The sequence below is a fragment of the Grus americana genome, chromosome 2 (genome assembly GCF_028858705.1).
Source record: "Grus americana isolate bGruAme1 chromosome 2, bGruAme1.mat, whole genome shotgun sequence".
NCBI lineage: Eukaryota > Metazoa > Chordata > Aves > Gruiformes > Gruidae > Grus > Grus americana.
Genome location: NC_072853.1, coordinates 82,088,224 through 82,105,837, shown reverse-complemented (window position 1 = coordinate 82,105,837; position 17,614 = coordinate 82,088,224). Strand labels below are relative to the sequence as shown.

General features: G+C 44.3%; 1 protein-coding gene across 2 annotated transcripts in view; it reads right to left on the bottom strand.

Annotated features, from left to right (window-relative positions):
• Positions 1-10,357, bottom strand: part of FBXL7 (F-box and leucine rich repeat protein 7) — a 196,871-nt gene extending 186,514 nt beyond the window's left edge. The window contains exon 1 of one of the 2 annotated variants that reach the window (XM_054817444.1): positions 9,831-10,357. In XM_054817444.1, coding sequence (XP_054673419.1) covers positions 9,831-9,867 — 37 coding nt within the window. In that variant the 5' untranslated portion in view covers positions 9,868-10,357. Of the gene's footprint in view, positions 1-3,290; positions 3,310-9,830 lie in introns of those variants that run through there. The other variant, XM_054817448.1, reaches the window with a different exon arrangement.
• Between the last annotated feature and the right edge of the window lie 7,257 nt (positions 10,358-17,614).

The following is a 17,614-nucleotide window of genomic DNA, read 5'->3' as shown; positions in this document are numbered from 1 at the left end:
TCCATCATCTTAGCTTAAAAAAAAGTTATGTTGATGCCACAAGTAACTTCCTTATAAACTGTCAGAGAAAAGGCAAATGGTATACAGAGAATAGAAATAGTTTTTACTAGGTACCACATAAAAGATGATCTGTTCAGTACTTCTGTTGGTGACCAGCTGCTGCCTTTTGTCTTCCACTCCAGTAGTGAGCTAGATCAAGTACTACCATCATTGTGCCAGTGACAGAACAACAACGTATTTCATGATAAGAGCCTCGAGCACTGTAAGAAACTTTCAAATACATGCACTTTCTGTTCATCAGTTCCCACAATAGCTTCACTGTCTCTCAAGGATGGGATTTAAATGAAACACTAGTTCTTTAATTATTACATAATTAAAAAAAACCCAAACAAAAAACCCAAACAAACCAAAACCAAAAAAACCCACCCAAAAACCCCCAAACCTCCAAGTTCCTCTACCCCATGCAGTCACACTTGCACTGAAAGAGGCTTGTGTGCAATCTAACAACAAAGTGACATCAGAGCCTTCGGTAGATGGCCTGCTTCTCCACAACGCATGCAGTCATACAAACAGTAAAAGTCTGGGTTCCCCACGAAGTAACAAGATTACACTTGTAACATGAAAAGTAGATTTGATCCAAACTCTCCTTTCACTGTCAAGCCTGTGTGACTCTTGATCAAAAGGGGTTTTTCCTTGTTAACTATCATTGATATTATGCCAGTGTTTCTGGCTTCTCCTTTTTCTTTTCTTTCTTAAAAAACAAAAAAGCAAGCAAAAAAAGACATCTGACCTCATAACTGATGCTTTTGTAATATCATCTGCAAATTCAATTAGTGTTTTTACAGGAACAAAGGAGGAAATCGAGGAAGATAATTTTTAAAATAGGTTCACTGAAAAGAGTATTAAAGCACCTTCTTTCAAGTTAGTATGCTGTCTGAGAAGACTTCAGTATAGTATTCCTGAAGCAATTACCCACATCTGTACACAGATCCCCAAGAAAGAAAAGTGTCACGTGATTTAAGATGTTGATATCACAAATTTGTGTATTGTAGACAGGAATTTCCTGATTCAAAACGCGGGCATGAAAGAGAGCTTCCTGTTTCTCCCTTTACTCCACGAAGGGTCTTTGGAAGGGTTTACTAGCACAGCCTGCCTGGAATACAGAGCTCCAGGTTAAGCGCTGTACTGCCACGCACACCACTAAAGCAAGGATATGATGGCTACGTGAGTCTAACCACATGACTCTTCAGCTCAAGAAAGTCACTATGCCACCTATTTCCGAATGCAAGTTGCCGTATGTTGTACATTTTCACATCTCAGTTCTGAAAATGGATGCGTTAGAAAACAAATCCTTCCCCCTGAGCAAAGATCCACTAAAATCAGAGCAATAACTGATATGCCACTATAGATTCCTCTGTTTAAAAGCCCATGCTTATAAATGAAACCTGGGGTTGCATTTTCAGCAAACAGTGCTGTTGACCAGAGGAAGGGAAAAGATTCCCACTGCCATGCAGATGTCTACAGTGATTACCCAGTTCAAGTAAGTACAGACATGTGTTAAATCTCCATTTGCATGAACAGGTAGTTTTACAACAAGGGGTTCACCTTGGTGGGGTAGGGGAAGTGCATACAGGAAAAAAGATAGAAAGGAAAAACCCAACCAGCAATTTTTGTCTCCATTTACTTGTTTAAGGCAGAAGTCATGAAAGTGTGTAGAGTGAAGAGACCTACTTTGCCAAGAAACTACTTTTGTTGAGTTTGGATACTGGCACAGAGTTGGAGCCTTTTCCTTAAATCTGTTCAACCACAGCCAACTCAAGCCTTTCCTTTAAGGCAGTACTTGAAACTGTGACTACTCCAGGTTTTCCTACAATTCAGTCTATGTAACACAATCACAACAGCACTTCTTCACACCTACATATAGAAGATACATGAGAGCATTGCTCTGATCAGCACAGTTTAGTCCTGTTTGGTTTTACTTTAGAGCTTCTTGGAGTAAAGACCCTTACTTTGGTCAATACACAGACCTTACTAATTTCTTGAGAAGAATGGCTGTGTTCCCTGCTGAATTCTCCGTGTGTATGGAGACATCTACCCATACAGACACCACAGTGGCAAGCATGCAAGAGGTGTGATCTATGGTAATGGGGACTTCTTTAATGACCTACAGCATAACATCAAGATGATAGCACCTCCTCTACGCTTCAGCTCCTCCAAGCAGGTCTCACAGAAAACTGTCCTTAATGTGATGTCTATCCTGGAAAGCACGCTGGTAGACTTGGAATTTAGTGAGGGATACGATCAGACAGAACTAATAGCTTTTCCTCCCGAGGTCAGCTACAACACTACTAGTACTCAAACTAAATGCTACTTGAGTAACAGAGTCCCGCAGCGTGTCTATCCAGTCACAACTTAGACATCCATATTCATAGAAAGTGTTGCATATTTCTTTTCCTGATGAACAAGGAAGAGACTCTACTGACAGTCCATCACCCATTTTCCAAGTTTTGAAGGTTTTTACTCCTTTATGAAATAGTTGCCCTAGTTTAGCAAAGCACACATCCTGTATTAAGGAATATAAACATAGCTGACTACAAAACAAAGAGCAGAAATAAACCACTCATGCATTTCAGCCTTCAAATGTCATCCACTGCCTTCTGCCAATCACTTTCCTAACACAAACAAGACCCACAAAGAAGAAAACCAATTCCTAGTTAGGAATTGTTCACAGAAGTAGAGAATCCAGAAGTAGCCAAAGGACTGAAAACACCAGAAAATGAAGTTTGCTGCTGAGATTTGGAGGTTAGCAATTTAAACTTAAAACCACATAGCCAATTCTGAATATATGTTGATATTTTTCCCACAGGTGATGATACAGTATCAACTTCAGTTCGCATTTTATGAGACCAGTTTGGTAGAAGGACTTTCTTTCAAGAAAACAAAAATACAGTTTCAGTTTAGGAAAGTTACCAAAGCAATCTCATTTCCTTCCTTGCCTGCGGGGAATTGGTGAACGACAGACTAGGATGTGCAAGTCCTGCACTCCTACTACCTTAGCAGAGAGGGTTCTGCTGGAAGCTTTCCACGTCATGCTGTCGTGGCTCAGCCCCAGTCCCAGGCGGCCGCTGGCTCAGCCCTGCCCGGCGGGATGGGGGGGCAGAACGGGGAGGCAAAGGCAAAGCCCCGGGGGTTGGGGTAAGGGTAGGTCACTGGGACAGCAAGGCACAGAGAAACAACACCGGCACTGATAACGGAATGGACACAGCAGGTGACAACACAGGGCGACTTACCAACCCGACGGACCCTCAGCCCGTCCCAGAGCCACGCTGAGCCCCCCTCGCCGCCTGGCCCCCTTTTATGGGGAGCATGACGTCACGTGGCATGCAATAGCCCCTGGCCAGCTTGGCTCACCTGTCCTGGCTCCTGGTGAAAATTAACTCCATCCTAGCCAGAACCGTGCACCACGAGTACCAAAGTTTATTCAAGCCTCAAACTGGCATCCAGTTAACTTCTTTTCTTAATAAATTTTTAATAAAATGTACAAAAGAAAGAGCATCCAGTTACTTTTGCACTGGACTGAATCAACCATCCAAACCAAAGATAACTCCCTAGAGTACCGTTAGTTAGCTTATATCTATTAAGAAAATAATAATAAAATAACAGAGACCCTACCTTCCCCCAGAAACATTTTATGAAATGAGTAACACTTCATGAAGTAACATGCATGTGAGCCACTAGAAAGCTACAGATAACGTCAGCAACTTTTTAAGCCTAAATCTCCACAAAGCTGTTACTCTGTACATGTATATAAACACACATGCCCTGTACACACACAGAGGCAGGGTCTGGTTTTGTTGGGTTTTCGGGGTTTTTTTGTTTGTTTGTTTGGTTTTTTTTTGTTTTTTTTTTTTGTTTTTTAAAAGAAGAAAGTACTGCATTATGAGAAGCCAAAAGCAGCAGCAGCTCAGTTAAGTGCGGTATCCTCCCCCTGCCATGTGATCTGGACAACAAGCAGCAACACGAGCACTGAGCTTAGAGTAAATTTACTTTTTGGAGACAAACTGAGTAAACACACACAATCCTTTTGCATCACTCAGTTGAAAGTTACATTAAAAAATATCATAAGCAGCATTTATAAAGGTTACTTCTGGTTAGCAGCAGTTGGCCACTGTCAGAGTGCAAATGCACTTTTATAATCAACATTGCTTGAAGGATTGATGTTTTGAATGTTGCTATCTTTCCTGTCCCCATCTGGCTGTTAAGAGGGCAGTCTCAACGCCCTGAACGCAGCAGAGTGAAACAGCTACAGGTAAAACGCAAGAACCAACCCTGGCCAAGCACCAGAAAGCAGAACATGATCCCATAAGTAAGTGCAACACAAAAAGTGCCATTGAGCAGCACCATAATATTTACAGTAGCCCTGTGGAGGGTGTTAAGGTTCGGTTGCAGCTATTGTGCACCAGGGAGGTGTATGAGAGAAGACTAGCCAAACCAGGACAAAAAGACTTCTTGGAGAAGTCTTTCTCAATGGATCACCTGGAAAGGCTCAGAACAGTAAGGAAGACACTGGTAAAAGATACGTGCTAAACTTCATGTTTAACACATCAGACAGTAATGCATAAACACAACTCAGACATCAAAACAAAGTGGGAACAAACTGCACAGCCTAAGAGCCATTTAGCACCTAACTTGATGAGACTCTTGATTCTGGGAATCTCATGGAGTGGGGAAAAAAAATAATACTGGAATCAAAAACTGCCCTGGCTGTTGAAGAAGTAGTACACAGAGAAGATACTTTGGGGGGAAGAAGGGAGGTGTCATAATTTTGTAATTAAGTATTCAATAAAAGCTAATTACTGTAATTTCCATTCCCTTACACTCATTAAAATATCCTGTGAGGCTCCACAAATTCTAACAACCAGTATAAACCATTGTTTAGGAAGTTGAATCAGAATAGTTTATCAAAAAGCTCACCCATCAGAAATAGGATTTCTCCAGTGCAAGACCACCATCTTATACTGCTTTTCAGACCCAACATGGACACTGCACATGAAATTTATCTACCAGTACTTCATGGGGAAACAAATCCGAACGTATGCAAAAGTCTATAGGTCCTGAATAACAGAACTTCTGGATTTAAAAGATTTCCACATGCAACATCTGACGTGTCAGAACACTTGCTATCGCTAAATTAGCAGACACCTAATCAAAGGCAGCATTCGCAAGGAGTTACTGTGTCCAACAGCACCTTCAAGAAAGAAGACACAAGTATGAAATCTTAGGTCTGTAAAGCAGACCTTAACCATTTCCCCCTGCTGAAGGAGGGATTTAAGAGAGTAGCCAACTCCAAAAGGAGCACAGGCTGACCTATTTCACCACACTGCTGTATACTGGCAATCCCTGGAAAGCTTCAACTACCATACATCAGCTCACACATCATCATAGTTAAAGCCACCTTCATGAGCCATGTTGCCTGTGCTTTGTGGCAACTACATCCCGTGACATAGGCAGGTTTCTGCACTGGCACTTAACGCTAGCAAGACACTGGGATCTACGCAGGAATTCTCCCTCTGGACAGTTTGTGAATATAAAATGACACAAATAAAAGTTTGGAGAAGGAATATTTTCAAAACCTGAACTGAGTTAATGCTATTCCCAAAGAGCCTCCATTGAAATCTTTCCAAATTAAATATTCAAATTCAAAAAGAAAAAAACTAGTTTGTCAGCAAGGCTTGTGATTTGGGAAGGATGTTGACTTCCTTGCCTAAGCTGTCATTTTATCTATTTCTCCCTTGCCATCCTCTGTTCTCCATAGCACCAGGCTCCTGGGTCATATCAAGTCTTTCACAATGCATTTTAGCAGATGAACCAGAGCTGCTGCACGCTGTCACCAACCCTCTCTAGACCAGTTTCTGGAAGCACAAAGGGCAGGAGATACCCAAAAGAAGTTCTATCAACTGCAGCAATCTGGACAGTTTACTCATTAAAAAAAGACATCCTGTCATAAGGTCTGAACATTGGTATTGTCAAGATGATGTACTATTATTTAGCTGCTCTCAAGTTTGACTGGTTCCCAAGTCTCACAATTTAATGACAAAGACAAATGCTGAAAAGTTATGGTTATTTCACAAAGCAGCCATTCCACCTCAATGCCACAGCTTCCTTTGGTATGTAAGAACACAGATTGCTCTGCTGGCTCATGTCATAAAGCCAATTTTCTTATGCACCAGATACCTGTGATTTTAAAGTCCTCCCCCTCAGCTTGTAGAAGTAAAAGTGTCTCAGGTAGTAAGAGGGACAGTGGTCAGTCACCTTTTCCCAAAGAAAGCGGGTAGATGGCAGCTGCTCCCCCTCCAGCAGCAGGCTCTATGGCCAGCCCCGGCCTAGCCTCGAGCCCAGCACACCCAAGGTTATTCTGTGCAGAACTGTTATAAAACCTGATTTTTGACAGCTTCTGTGACAACAGGCTGCTCCTTCCGCTATCACATATGAGGTAGGCATGCCTCCTCTTATTTAAAAAGTCAAGCAAAGAACTATATCAATGACAGTAAGGTCAATGGTTTATCCCTAAGGCAAGGGAGCGAAGGACAACAATAAGCACTCTCACTGAGGTCACTGATGATACATTTCCGCTGCACAGGTGCAAGCCTTACAAGAACTGCTCCATGACCAAATGGATTTCTTGCTCCGGTGATCTATTCCCTTCAGTTGTGCTCAAACACAACAGCCAGAACATCCTCGGAAAGACTAACTTCAAGCTGTAGCACTTCAGTCAGAATCTACTGCACACTATGATAAGCCTGAAATCTCAAACTCCATATTTTTCTAGGTAAACAAGCTTTCAGAAATCAGCTCCCTTACAGAAACATTTTAAAAGGCCAAATGAAAACAGGGGAAATAAACTTGTATTTAATAATTTTCTTTTAAAAAGAAGTAAACTCAGTAGACAATTTCAATGTTATAATTTTAAATTTTTTTAAATGCGTGTTGTGTTCATATCCCATCTGCATGACATGTTTTCGAAAAAGCAATTTTATTCACATTTAACCTTTGTTTAGAGCAAGTTTTAGCCTTTTTTTTAAAAAATTAAAAAAATTTAAAAGTTTTTGAAAATTACATTTGTGGAAGACAGATCTACTCAAAGATGCTAGGAATTATTCACCAGGCTTTGTAAACAAACTAATTTAGACTTCTCAAACATGCAACTCTCCTGTCCATCTTAACATGGCAATTGTAGCTTCCAATAAAATTCTATTCAATAGAGCCTTGGACTAGAAAATAAACAAACAAAAGGCAGCACAATGTAGTTAATGTGATTAGTCACAAACACTTAGCTGCCTGAGATTATTACGCACATAGTGTATATGTGAATTTCAAAAAGTTGTCTAGTACCAATAAGTGTAACAATGTAACAATCCATGCAAAGCATTTATTACTAGGGAATTACGTTATCTCATGTTTTAGAAGTGGTGTCTTGAGCAGGAGTTATCCTTGCCCTAAGGGATCTCTTCAGCTTTGAGATGAGAGGCAGTTTGGGCAACTTCCTGATGCTCCGCAGTTTCACAGCAGATGGGAAGGCTGTATGAAAGACAACAGCCATTTTAAAAACCATTTGTAGGTGACTGTCCAAAATCTCACCTAAGATGCTAGCAAGCAGCAAATGAGAAGGCAGCATTCAAGACGTTTCATCATCCCTAAAATGGCATACCACAGTACAGCGTTAGCCTACAGAGCCCACTGTGCTGAAACTTACGTACCACACACCTAACCGCAGGTGCTACTCTGAACACTGTCAACCCAGATATTCGGGTTGCTCCTAAGGCACACAGCAATTGGGTGTTTCCTCAGTGCTACTCCTCCGCCCGGGATCACAGTCACATCCTGTTAAAAAGCAACTTTTTACGGTGATTAAGCAGTTCAGTTGCCAAAGGCACCAGAAGCCCCAGCAGCTTATGAAAAGAAGGCTTCCCTTTATCAGATTTAGCTTTCTTCTCCTCTGCATCACCCAGAAAGAAAGCAGCAAACAAGAGCTTCTCCAAGTGTCACAGTAATTAACGATGTGCAGAAGCGCCAAGGAACTCGGATCGATGAGCACACTAGTGATGCATGGGACAAATTACCCAAATTGAAAGACCCAAGTTTTGACCAGGAGGTTTTGGGGATTTTTTTTATTCAAATTTATTTTCTTTTATTTTTGAACCTCTATTCCACCTGTTTCTCAACCCAGGTAATGGTCTGTACTGCAAAAATTAATTTGCCACGTGTAGTCTGCATTCCCAGGATCGAGCCTCCACTCTGAATAGAGGAAAGAGGTGAATTAATTAAGAATATCCTAGTTGCACTGATCCTCCTCTTCTTCACAGTTTCTATCGGGTAGTTCTGGAACAGTAAAGCCCTCCTCCACTTCACCGAGGGCTCCAGAAGACTCCTTGTCCATCACATTCCTCCCCCAAAATTGTACATTAATTGAAGCAAGTATTCCTCTGAACTCACAGGGAAGCAGCCATGCCTTCCTATCACAACACTAACTGCTCCTCAGCGATACAATTTTTTGCAACTGACCCTTTCAACTCTGGGGACAAACTAAGACTTCTCTCTTCAGGAAGAATCCAAAGAGGCTTTGATCACAACATTCAGGTTCACCCCATTTATGCAGAAATTATTCTAGCGATGGTATCAAGTGAGTGAAACCTCACAACAGTGAGAATATCTTTAGCTTAAAGCTTCCGACTTCTACAATGCTTCCGAAAGCGGAGCTCATTTGGCAATAAATGAAAGGAACTGCAGAATCTGCTTGAGGAGTAGTGTTTTCCCCCTTTCCTTTTTACAATCTTCATGCATATTTTGGATGTGAGAGAGGTGTATTCTTTGGCAGTTGCCTTCTGGACTCCCAAAGATTTGAGCAGACCATCTCTGTTGCTCCACCCACAAGCCCTCAACAACAACAAAAAAAAAGGGGGGGGGGAATGTAGTGATCCTATGTAGTTGCCCAATACTATGAGGGGAAGGCATATATCCTATAGAGTTTCCTAAATACTAGAAGGGCAACACATATATGGGACAGGTAAAAGTTAAAGAAAGCTTAGAACTAGCTGGCAGGAAAACAAGCTTTCTGTACTCGCCTGAGTAAGAAAGTCAGCTTGCCTGCCACCAGCTGACTGTTCCAGTAGTCCTTCACACCAGCAGCAAAGCAGCTGAAATTCATCCCTGATGCAACTCCAGAGAGACTAATAGGTTTCCACAAGAATGAATCAGGCCCTGTATATCTAAAACCAAACCCACTAAAGTTTCACTGAAGCGAAATTGCAGGAGTACAATCTATGGGTAACAGCTGGAGAACATTAACTCTCCCCCTCCTCTTTCCTGGGGTTAATTTTTTTTTTTTTCTGTTCAGACAGGAAGCAGTCATATAGCATACTGCATAATATAAGGATCCTGGGATATAAAGACAAGTAGAAAAGGATTACAAAGAGCGCTCTAAAAAGCTTTTAGCAAAGTTACGCTGCCATAACCCCTGAGCTGCCTCCACATTGTAAGCCACACCGCTACCCCTACATCATGAATCGAGACAGCAGTTACCTCCCACCTATTTTTTTTTTTAAATGTATAATTAAAGGTATTTTAAGGGTCTCAGAGCAGCGGGAGCCCGAGGGCCGTGTCCTGGTTCCCAGCGGGGGTCGTCCCGTACGAGGCGAGGAGGGGGGGTGCCCGGGCGAGAGGCGCCGCGGCGGGGTACCCCGCCGCGGCGCCTCTCGCCCGGGCACACCCCCCCCCCCAACCGGGGAAACCTCCGCTACTGCCCCAGCACCCCTCTTTTCCCCCCGACTCACCCTCGCTGCCGTACTGCTTGCCATTGTTCGCGCCCATCCTGCCGGCTTCATGCTCGCCGCCTCCTTCCCACGCCGCCGCGCAGCATCTCTACCGCGGGGGCGCCGAGTGACCGCGGATGATGGAGTGGAACCGGGGTGGAAGGGTTGGGGCAACCCTAGGAGTTTTTACGACGACATGTCCAAAGCAGCCCTGCAACTTCTTCCGCTTCTTCTCGGGTGGCCGACACCCTCCCTTCCCCCCCTCAAAAAAAAAAAAAAAAAAAAGGAAAAAAAAAAGAGAGGGAAAGAACTAAAAATGCGATGTATCGGGGCGCCTTCCCCGCCCCGGTTTCCAGCCGGGGTGTCAGGGCAAGGGAGGCGGCTCCAGTTATAATCCACAAGCGGGACGGGCGGGACGACCCCCGGGCTCAGGCTCCGCCGCCCCGCGGCCGGCGCTGGGGCTCCTCCGGTACTTCCGCGCCTCTCCGCCTTCCTCCTCGCAGCCCCGCTGCTGCTGCTGCTGCCTCCCCCGGGAAGCCACTGCCAGCCACTTGTTGCCCGGGGAAGGGAGGAAGAGGAGAGCCGCCGCCGCAGACTTTTGTTAGCGGCAGGCGCCTCCTCCCGGCGCCCAGCACCGCCGGGCCGGGGGGAGGGATGAAGGGAGGGCGGGAGGGATGGAGGATGGAGCCGTGAGCCGGCCCCGACCTTTAAAGACACAGCGCCCGGCCCGGGGGCTCCCCCCCGCGACTCCCTCCCTGCCTCTCCCCGTTTCGTCGCCGGCCGCGGGCCGCCCCCGCCGGTGATGCCCCAGCGGAGGGCCCCGGGGGCCGCCCGGCCCGGCCTTCCTGCCCTTCTCCTTGCAGCGGTCTGCTCCAGCCCCGGGCCCGCCGTCCTGCCGCCCTCCTCGGCTCTCCCCCGGCTGTGCCCCGGCGGGGGTTTGCCGGGCCCTGCCGGGTTGCCCCGCGCGGGGCGGGCTCACGGCCGAGCCCCGAAGCCCACCGTGAAGGCAGCGGGGGGGTGCAACGGGGCTGTGCAGCATCCCACCGTCCAGGGCGGGGCTGGAAGCTGTTTGCCCGGGTGTCCTTCCGATGGTTAGACGCTGCGGGTCGGGCACCTTCGTGGCACCCTCCGACCCTCTGCCACCCACAGAAGCTGTCAGAAAGTCGCCCTGTGTACAAGGAAGCCGCACAGGTTTACCTGTCGCTCCCTGCTTCTCCGGAGTTCGAGCTGTTTTCTCCTTTGCAAATAGTCTTCCCACAGACACTGAGCTTCAGTGAATCACTCCTGGCCTTTGTCACCACATCGAAGAAAAAAGCCCAACTGTTTAACATCTCCAAACTAGTTCTTCAGGTATCCTATAGGGCTGGTGTTTTGAGATGAGATGTTTCTATTTAATTCAGCTTTCTTAAAAACCAGCTTTTTCTTTCGCCCCAAAAGACAGACTTTAATGCTCAAGAGCATGGGGATTGCCATGAAATCAGAAGCAATATATGCCCACTCAGCTCAAACGTTAGGGCTGTTATTACAAACTGATAGGGACTCACCAGCCATTGCCAATGTCATCCCACAGAACATTACATACCTGAAACAGCGGAGTATGCTCAGCGGCATGAGGGACAGCACTGATGGGGTAAGGGCCTTTCCGAGGGCCCCCCACCCTAACAACAGAACTGGGCATCACAGTTTTCACTACTGCAGGGGAGTTCGCAGTGCTTCTGCCTGGCAAAAGGGGCTGGGTGACGAGAGATAACCTCAAATGGATGTGAGGGTAAACTGCCTGTGCGAACAGGTTAATACCCAAAACTACCAGTCCTGAGAGGATGCTTGGCCCCAAAGGGATAACACTAAAACAACAAAAATAACAACAATGAAGTTTGCTCAAGATGACTATTACACAAATTAATCAGGGGTTACCAAAAAGACTTTTGGAAAAGAGTCAGATTGAAAAGAAGTAAAAAAGAAGGATGAAAGTTTGCGATAGGTGGAGAGAGACATCTTGGAGGAGACACAGAGCAGCAGCCCAACCTGGTTTGGCGCTGCCAGATGTCACCCCACTGGCATCTCGCCTCTGCCTTGGCCTGATGGCGCCCGCCCTCTGCCCGGTGGCAGTTTGGGGTGTGACAAGTGGGGACCCACACCCCAGGTGTGTGGGGGGTACTTGTGGCACGTGCATTAGCCAGTCATAGGGAGCAGCACGGGCATGCGTAAATACACCTGAAATGTGGGTTAGGCAGGTACCTGCAGGAGGTGTGTGTGTGAATAGGGGGACCCACACTCCCAGAAGAGGGGTGTGTGCTTGTAACCCACACAGCCTGGGGGGTGGCGTGCCCTCAGCCGAGTGTGTGTGAGACTAGGAGCCTTTAGCATTAGTTATAGATGGGTCTTTAGAAGTTTATAGCTGTTTACTATCATTTTGCAAGCATCTACTATTATGGTTGATGTGTTGTATTGTTGATACTGATCCTCAGCATGCAGCTCACTGATTGCCAGGTCATTGCATGTCCTTATTAAAAAGACAAAAAAGCTTTAATCCTGATTTGATTTAAACTATGAGTTGAGCAGTTTTCCCTGCACCACACTATGTTCTTATGTACAAAACCCCCCGTCTTCCTAAATATATCACAGCACACACTAGACAATTACTGGGCAAACTACATCTTTGTCAACATATGCAAATGCCATATGAAACTGCAGAGGCGAAAGCATCAACACTGACAGCACTACAGAGAAAGTTTCTAAAAGCTGAAGTTTTGAGGATGGGAGGTTAACTTCAAAAGAAAAATGTGCATTTTCATTAAGAGGTGGGCTAATTACCTGAAGCTGAATCCTGGTTTCAGCTGGGATAGAGTTAATTTTCTTCCTGGCAGCTGGTATAATGCTGTGTTTTGGATTTAGGACGAGAATAATGTTGATAACACACTGGTGTTTTAGTTGTTGCTAAGTAATGCTTATGCTAAGTCAAGGACTTTTCAGGTTCCTATGCTCTGCCAGCGAGGAAGTGCACAAGAAGTGGAGAGGGGGCACAGCCAGGACAGCTGACCCAAACTGGCCAAAGGGATATTCCATACCATGTGACGTCATGCTCAGTATATAAACCGGAGGGGGGATCACTGCCCAGGGACAGGCTGGGCATCAGTCAGCAGGTGGTGAGCAACTGCAGTATACATCGCTCGTTTTGCAAATAATAATAGTATTAGTATTAGTGATAATAATAATTCCTTTGCTGGCCTATTAAACTGTCTCTATCTCCACCCATGCATTTTACTTTTTCTTCTGATTCTCCTGCCCATCCCACCAGGGGGTGGAGGAGGAGTAAGTGAGCGGCCGCGTGGTGCTGAGCTGCTGACTGGGGTTAAACCACGACAAGCTGAAATGAGTACCAGCAGCACAGATGATTGACAAGTAATCAGGCAATGTTAATTAGGCTCTAATGCCATCAGATACTGGTTATTAATGCTTCTACTTGTGCAAAAGTTTTGTTCCGGATTCAGGATGACTACACACATGCTTCAGTTCTCAAAAATCAGTGAAGGTCTGAAGAAAAGATTGCCTCCTGGGGTCAGACTCAGCAAATGACCATCCTAGTTTTTTTGAAAGTTAGTCTAAAAATATAGTTTTCTGTAATCAAAGGTTAATTTCTAACCGCTGATAGTAAACAAACTTTGTACTGTGCCAAGGCAGGCAGGCTTTGACACAAGTGTTTGCTTTCAACATCCTCTGTTTTCTTTTTGAGACCTACCTGTTCAGGGGGCGGGGGAGAAGCAATCTGCCTTCTGTAAAACGGTAGAAGATTATGGTGCAAGGTTAATGTTTGCCTTACTTACAAGCCCACAGATTGCCAACGAAGACATACAACCAAGTACTTTATTACCTGTTGTGTGGCTTGTAGGGTTTGAAAAACCCACCCCAAACACTTCCTAGGAGCTCACCTGGGGAGAGCAGGATGCAAAAGAACAAAAACTAGGGCTTTCTATGGCGCAGCAGCCTGCCTCTGCCACTCAAGCCCTCACCTCCATCTCAGCGACGGGGAGATGTGGCTGCTACACCCAGCCATGCCGCCCTCCCCCCAGCCGGTACTGTGGGTCAGCGCAGTCCCCAGCTGTGGGAGAGCACATGCAGGCTGGAACCCACACGTGTCCCCACTCCACGTGCAGCCCAGCTGTGGGCTTAATCTTCGTCTGAAATACAGTGACGGGAGTAGCCACTGCAAACGGCTCCCTAGGCAACCACTCAGCTCCTCACGTCACGTCGTGTGCTCTGCATCCCGAGGCGGTCAACCACCTGAAAGGTTTCCTGTGTGGGTGATAGGGACGGGAAGGCCAGCGATCCCACTTCTAACCCCTAGAAAGCCGTGCATTTGTTGCAGCAGCCATTCTTGCACATAAAAGAGAAATTTCTTAGACCAATTGGAAACATAACCTCACACAGACCCAAGCGCATAGCTGTACGTCAATAATTTTACAAGAGTCAGAAAGAACGTGAGAAGGAGTACAGCAGCTTCCATCCAAACTCAAGATGTGATGCACCACAACTAAAATAAATCCCTTTGCCAAGGAGCATTTTTAAGAATAGCATAGGCTGGCGCTTTGTGAGACACGAAGTTCAGCTGTTGAGGGAGCTCTGTAAAGAATAAAGACATTAGACAAACAAGTTACCACTCTGTCAAGTTTATGGTATAAATCTCAGGAATGTTCTGATGTTACAGAACCAAAAGGAAAGGGAAAAAAACCACCAAAAAACCCCCAACCCTAAAAAAAACACCCTTACCAAAAACCAGAAAAAAAGCCTAGAGAGGAAAGAACATCTTGGTTTAGGAGATCTGAATTTCTCAATTCAGCTTTCAGATGAAGGACTGAATATTTCTGCTCCACATCCCATTACACTTTTTCTAGAGGAGAATGAGATGGAGAGCACGTGGAGAAGCAGTGAAGCACCAAACTCGTTTCGGTACAAAGACGTAAAACTCTCAGCAGAAACGTATTTGTCACAGATGATATTACTGACAATGGGTAACCCTTTTGTGTGAGGCATTTAGGACAGTCAATCTTGGGGCTTCATAAGCCCGAAAGTGTCAGCATGAAGAGAGAAGTTGGGAAATGCTACTTCAAAGAGGACCTACCAGTTTCCACTCAGACTGAGTCATCGTATAGCCATTCGGTATTTACCAAACGCTTGGTTCATTGTGGGATTCGCTGTGGGAGTCTGGGAGGCCTATTATGCATAGCCATATGGTTTGGGACTTAGTACCATTATGGTGCCTGTGGATGAGGCCTAAGAAGATATTTTCTTTTAACAGTTTCAGAGATGTTTCACTCATTCTTGGCAAACTTATGTAGTAGTCGGGTTTTTTTTTTCTTTTCCTCCTTGTCTTCCAGTTGGTCAGTACCTTATGTGTTGAGACTGTTCAGCCTGAACTACAAACATAGTTATTTATATATAAATTCAAAGGACTGGTGGGAATCTCTTGGCTGTGACTGAGTTAAGCTCCCTGAACCACATCATAGAATTCCTTTGTGAAACATTTTACAATAACCCTTTAAGATACCCTAGCCTTCAAAATGGAGCAAAGAATCTGAAAGCACATCAGTTCTGCCGTCTTCTCAGCGATCCAAAGGAGATGAAGTGCTTTCTGTAAGGACAAGAATAACTTTTGGATTTGTTGCCTCTTAATATAAGCAGTATGAGCCCACCTAAGAGGGAAGGAGATGGAGTACTATCAACTACTGTCTTTGCAAGACTGGGAAAGATCCATCGTTATATGAGATGTGCCTTCCTACTTTGCCATTTTCCTTCTTCGTGAAGAGACATCAGTGCATTTTTCTTAGATTTGTATCCTGTTCCAGCAAGGGGAACTTAGAAATTATCAGGGCTGAGGAAGAACAAGCAAGTTTTGGGCCAAAATGTTTCTATTTGGATGTGTTGCTACAATCGTTCCTGGGAGTGTTTGTATTACATCTCTATTCATTATGGGCCTCCCTCTGTGGTGCATTATATGTCTCATGATGCACCATTTTTCTATTCCATGAATAAAACCACAGTGATTTTGGAAGAAGTAGCCAAACAAAGGGTTCTGGATAGAGAAAAAAAAAATATAAAAAATTTGAAAGCAATGGAACTATTTCCATAAGGCATCATCACAGCAATTCCAAGACTAAATATTTTGGCTCTGGAATTTTTGCCACAGTTGGTTTTGGTGGGGTTTTTTTCTTCAGTTTTAGTCTAAGCTTTCCTCTTTGAAATAATAATAAGCAAAAATCAAAAACTTCCAGCTCCTTCCAACTAGCTTTATGTCGAACTTCAGTTTAAAAGCTGTTTTTAACCCAGGCCTTCAAATTCCACCAACAAAACTAAGACTACTTTCCTGTTTGGTATAGGAAGCTTTGATTTTTCATACTTGAGACATTCTAAGCATTTGTTTTCACACTTTGTATTTAAATAAAATTATGAAAAAAATTAGTATCTTTTTAAAGACAGCAGAAGCCAAGTAATATTTTTCTAATTAATTCTACTTTTACATCACCATGTTCAAATGGCTGCATATATATTTTGTGAACGCTTTGTGATAATATCTGTGTTGACTGCTTTTGGGCATTCTAAAGTGAAAAAGAGTCCAAAAGAAATTTGACTAATAAGTTGCTGGCAACTTAAAGCAATTATCAAAAGCACATGGTTTTATTAACTACAAAATGATCCATTAATACTACCTACCTCCTAAAGGAGAGGGGGAAAAAAGGTAATCTAAGTTGTCTTCATCATTATAGATAAAAGTTATGTCCTCACTGCCACGTAACCTGAGAGTATGTGCCATTTTATCATTAGCAGCCTTACTACAAGTACGAGTGACTTGATCTACATGGCTAAAAAGCCGCAGGATCTAAGGATAGCTCCAGTTGTATTTTAAGGGGCAGCTTTTAGTAGAATCTGTTCTGCTGGCTGAGAACTCTCATAGCATCCCCTCGCATGAGGTCAGGCTGCTCCAGCCAAGCAAAGGCTCTGGTCCCACAATGACTGCAGGAGGACTGGTTAAAATGCTTTAAATCAAGGGGGTGCTCAAGTTCTAGGACACTTTGGACTTTAATGAGTTTGTCTTACGATAGGTGCTGATGGGATCGCAGGACAGATCAAGTACAGGCAGTTCTATCAAATAATGATCATCCAGTTTTATTTTATACTTCTTTCAGAAGTTCAACTACTTTAAATCTTAAACAAAAAAGATTTTAACCAACCTGAGATTTTAAGGCATTTTTGCTGATTTTTTTTTTCAGTTTCACAGGAGAAGATCCTCACTTGGACTTGATTTTTCCCTTCTTCCAACAACAAAAGCAACAAATAAAGATCAGACTGTGTTGAAACACATTTTATATTGCATGTCAAATCTGTTGAAAAGAACAGTGAGCTTGCAAAGTCAAGCTCCTAAGTCTCAAGTGTTAGCAAACACAGGAATGAAGACCGTGTGCAGGTCCAGAACCACCGTCCCGAATTCCCCTGCCTTGTCGATCATACACCTTCCACAACAAGGCTGGGGCCTACAGCCAGCACTGCAAAACCACTTCGTTCCCAGAAGCAGTTTGCAATTATGTAAATTACAGCATTATAATGCATAAGCATATCGGTGACATAGTAGGGCTGTAGAGGCAAAATTAATTCTGGCATTTCACAGCTCATGTCTGACCTTGCAATTTTAATGTAGGGGATTTCTTGTTTGGTTTAAAACACAGGGTTGGCTGGTGCATTCTCCAAGAGCTAAGCAAAGAATGAACTTGAGAAGATACATTGCCTCATCCCAGTGACATCTATAGCGATCG